The following is a 3,764-nucleotide window of genomic DNA, read 5'->3' on the forward strand; positions in this document are numbered from 1 at the left end:
TGCCATTTTGCCTGCATCTCATCTGGATCTCCTGTAGGGGTGGAAGCTGCGGTCCAGTAGAGATGGTTGAGAATGGCTGGCCTCCACAGCTTCAGATCCTCACAGTCCCTCTCTTTTGCAGCAGCATCCAGTGCTTTCTGTACACCTGTTCCAGAGCAGACAAACAGAGCAGAGCAAACTAATTATTAGGAAAGTGAACTTAACTACAAAAAACAAGTCTGTTATATAGAACTACCAACATCACAATACATACTTTTCCCAATATGCCAGATGTCAAAGTAATGCCTCGTTCCTTCTGAACACATTTTCTCACGTACCTACTTGACCACCTAAAACAAAGAACACACAAATTGATTTTATAGAATTTAGAATTTATTTTGAGTGATACTGTGCATGTCAATACTGTTCAGCTTTAGATCTCTCCTAGCATCATTACCTGCTGATTTCTGTCTGTTATCAGAGCAGACACTTGCATGTCTTGGTCCATCAGAAACTGCATACTCCGCTTTAGACCCTCTAGCTCACACCAAGAGCTGCTTGGGACTTCTGAGCTCTGTAAAATCAATTGATTATTACTGAACAGTATCAAAAATCAGACACAAGACTAAATCAGACACAAGTTTTCTGTGTGACATCAACTTACTTGGACAAGTTGAACATCCAAAACTTTGTTAATCCGATCCTCAATCAAGGAGTAGCTACCATATTTGGCACAGTGTCCAGGAGAATCTGATCTAAGAACGTCAAAAACAGTTACATTTAGAGGTTAATGCAAAAACACACTGACCTGTTCTACATCAGTGACGTGAGCTGGATCATTCTACCTGCAGTCACCAGACAGGATCAATCCACCTCCAGTCTCCTTCAACTCCCTGATGATCCCCCTCTGCTCATTCCTCCAGGCCTGCACGATAGTAGGGATAGTGTAATAGCGCTGATGGCGGAAAAAAGTGCCGGGACTTATGCACTGCAGTCCAAACAGCTTCAGCATCCTGATGGTCTGAGTAGCCATGCAACCTGAGAAGTGGATGGCACCGCTGAGTAAAAGGTTGCAGGCAGGCATGTTTCGATGCACCTTTTCTTTGTTTTGCCAATAACGCTCATAACCGCAAGTTCCGCAGGCCTGAAAGATGAGAGAAGATTCAAGACTCAAGCAGCTTTGAGATGAGGCAGTGAAATGCCTGTATAGTTAAGACACAAATAGTTAATATACATACTGTACATTCACAATCTATAATTCAGCTCCTCACAGACAGTTGACAATTAAGACATTACCTGCTTAACTTTTATGAAGGTTCCTTCCGGGTGCATTATGTGTCCCTGGGTTTCCCCACAGCATGCAGGGCAAACCGTGAACAAGGACAGCAACTGCCTCTGGCAAACAATGAACTTGTCAACAGCACTGACAACAAGAAAAGGAAAAAACACATTAATTCTGACTATGACATTTTTGATACACAATCAGAAACAGTTTCCATTAATAAAAAGGTTTTTACTTTGGGTCACTGAGAGATTCCAGCTCTTCTGGTTTTTCCTCAGAGGACTCACTCAACATCTCCTCCCCTGGACTCCATGACATATCACCAGAATGGTTGATGATATCAGAAAATGACCATTCATCATTACTTTGTTCAGGACTGGCCAGTGGAGTTGATCTGCGATGCTCAAAACTTTCGGTTTTAGTCCCCACAGCCACCATCTGAGGCTTTACCTGAACAGCTTAGATGAAAGAGATTAATCTTAATAATTGTTCACCATTGTACATTCATTGGTAACAACACATGCACTATCTAATGCAACCCAGTACAAAATATATTTTTCTAACATTATGAAGTTCATAATTTTTAATGTTTACTGTCTGAAAAGTGTAAACTACAAAATAGTAACCATGGAGATCATGAAAAATGTTGACATGAAATCCTTATTTGTGATTGTATATGGCATGTATGGTGAATGCTAGATATAAGCTAACTACCTAATGAACGATGTAAACATCTTATGTTGCACTGTGATCCACGATGGACCACTACTGGCTCAGGGTCCATTGTAGAGATGTCTCCATCTCCATCATCTTCAGGATCTGAAGTGGCAGTAGCACCCGCCCTGTCTTTGCTGGCAACACTCTCTCCCAAAATCTGAAAACAGACCAAAATTACAACTTTAAACTTTAAAAAATGTAGTCATTTCATGAAAATCCCCCATTCGTGTATTATTTAAAAGACTGCTAATCTTTTCAAAATAGTCCCGAGCTGCATCCCCTCGCATGTGCCCTGTTGATACCAGCTTTGATTAGTCAAAGAAAACCAAGGCAACTTCAATGTAACTAAGAAAACTAATATTGTAAAGCATTACTTGGATGCTTTTCCAAAAAGATTATCTTATTAACTCAATAAAATAAGTGTCAGGAGGTAACTTAGAGTCCTGCGCTCCCGCCCGCCGAATTTCTGACCATTACCACCCGTTCCCGCCCGCGCCTGCCGAATTTCTGACCATTACCACCCATTCCCGCCCGCCGAATTTCTGAACATTACCAGCCGTTCCCGCCCGCGCCCGCCGAATTTCTGACCATTACCACCCGTTCCCGCAACGTATGTGTTACACTCCCGTCCGCAAATTTATTCCCGCACAATAATAGAGATGCATTGATTTTGTGTCTTATCCCGTCCCGCAGGAAAAAAACACGTATTTGCATTGCTATTATTAAAGAGATTCATGGGGTTAACGTAACAAGAGTAAGCTGACGCCGTGACTTCATGGTGCCAACTTCTCAAGTCAGAACAGCTACAGTCAGAAAAAGTCATGCCAAGACTAATCCATTATAACGTCAAGAAAAATTTATTTGCAGAAATTACATGCAGAGCTACATTTCGATGCAACATGTAATGTATTATAACACTTACTTTGCAAAGCTCCCGTTTTCGACGCGGAGATTCTCTGCTAGTGCTAACGTTAACGTTAGACTCTTCACTCCTGCCAGATTTTGCTGGTGGACTTGCATGCACCGATGGCACAGCTCCATTCGCCAGCCTAACCCACTCTCTTCGTCGTAATCCCATTGCGAAATTCCATAAGATCTCCTTGGTTGTAGCTGTCCGGTGTGAAGTGTTCCCTTTCGAAGGGAACTCAACAATACATCAACGACGTTATGGGGAACGCCTCAGGCGTGACAGGTGTCTGAAATCACTATCAAATCACGTCAATCACATTGCTCGGCGACAGCCCGTGAATCATTAGAGTAATGATTAACGTGCGACCTGGAAGTATATAAGGGCGTCTTGCAACATGACAAATCATCTCATCGTCTTCAGGGACTGTTTGTTTGAAACGCTATTCAAGTATACGGGGAGGTAAGAGAAAGATGAAACGCACAGCTAAGACAGATTGTTTTCGTAAGTGTGCCGACCCGTGTCTGAGGTTTCTGACACCGGCCGACACACACGAGCTGTGCGTTTTTTTCTTGGGTGAAAAGCACGCACGGTAGGTTCTCGAGGGAGCCCTCTGTGCGAACTGCGAGCGTTTTTCTCTTAAAACGCTCCACTCTCGTCTGGCCCTCTTCTCGAGTGAAGGGAGTTCAGCGTCTGGACCTCATGGTGCGGGTCCCGCTCGTGCCGAGGCCGAGCGGCGACTTATATCATGGGGCTCCCAGATGGAGCTCGTCGATCGCCTCGAGAGGGTTGTTAACCTCTCAGATGATTCGACGGCTGACGAGGGCGAACTGCAGGTCGATGGGGAAGATTACTCACCGACTGTCGAGCAGTTGATGC

General features: G+C 43.9%; 1 protein-coding gene across 1 annotated transcript; it reads right to left on the bottom strand.

Moving 5' to 3' along the window:
• Positions 1-317: 317 nt before the first annotated feature.
• LOC143722443 (uncharacterized) lies at positions 318-1,579 on the bottom strand. Its single transcript, XM_077213843.1, has 6 exons — positions 1,497-1,579; positions 1,276-1,402; positions 825-1,123; positions 644-734; positions 437-553; positions 318-329 (listed from the first exon to the last, which is right to left on the bottom strand). The coding sequence occupies exons 1-6, from the start codon at positions 1,577-1,579 to the stop codon at positions 318-320; spliced, it is 729 nt and encodes a 242-aa protein (XP_077069958.1).
• Positions 1,580-3,764: the final 2,185 nt, after the last annotated feature.

Source organism: Siphateles boraxobius, unplaced genomic scaffold (genome assembly GCF_051911475.1).
Source record: "Siphateles boraxobius isolate OS27281-9 unplaced genomic scaffold, OSU_SipBor_1 66, whole genome shotgun sequence".
Classification (NCBI taxonomy): Eukaryota; Metazoa; Chordata; class Actinopteri; order Cypriniformes; family Leuciscidae; genus Siphateles; species Siphateles boraxobius.

Excerpts from the sequence above, each read along its gene's own strand:
- LOC143722443 (XM_077213843.1), bottom strand. The coding sequence starts at position 1,579 with ATGTCATGGAGTCCAGGGGAGGAGATGTTGAGTGAGTCCTCTGAGGAA. Across the intron at positions 1,403-1,496 it reads GAATCTCTCAGTGACCCAAA|TGCTGTTGACAAGTTCATTG; the intron begins GTAAAAACCTTT and ends TCTTGTTGTCAG. Across the intron at positions 554-643 it reads TGGATGTTCAACTTGTCCAA|AGCTCAGAAGTCCCAAGCAG; the intron begins GTAAGTTGATGT and ends TTGATTTTACAG.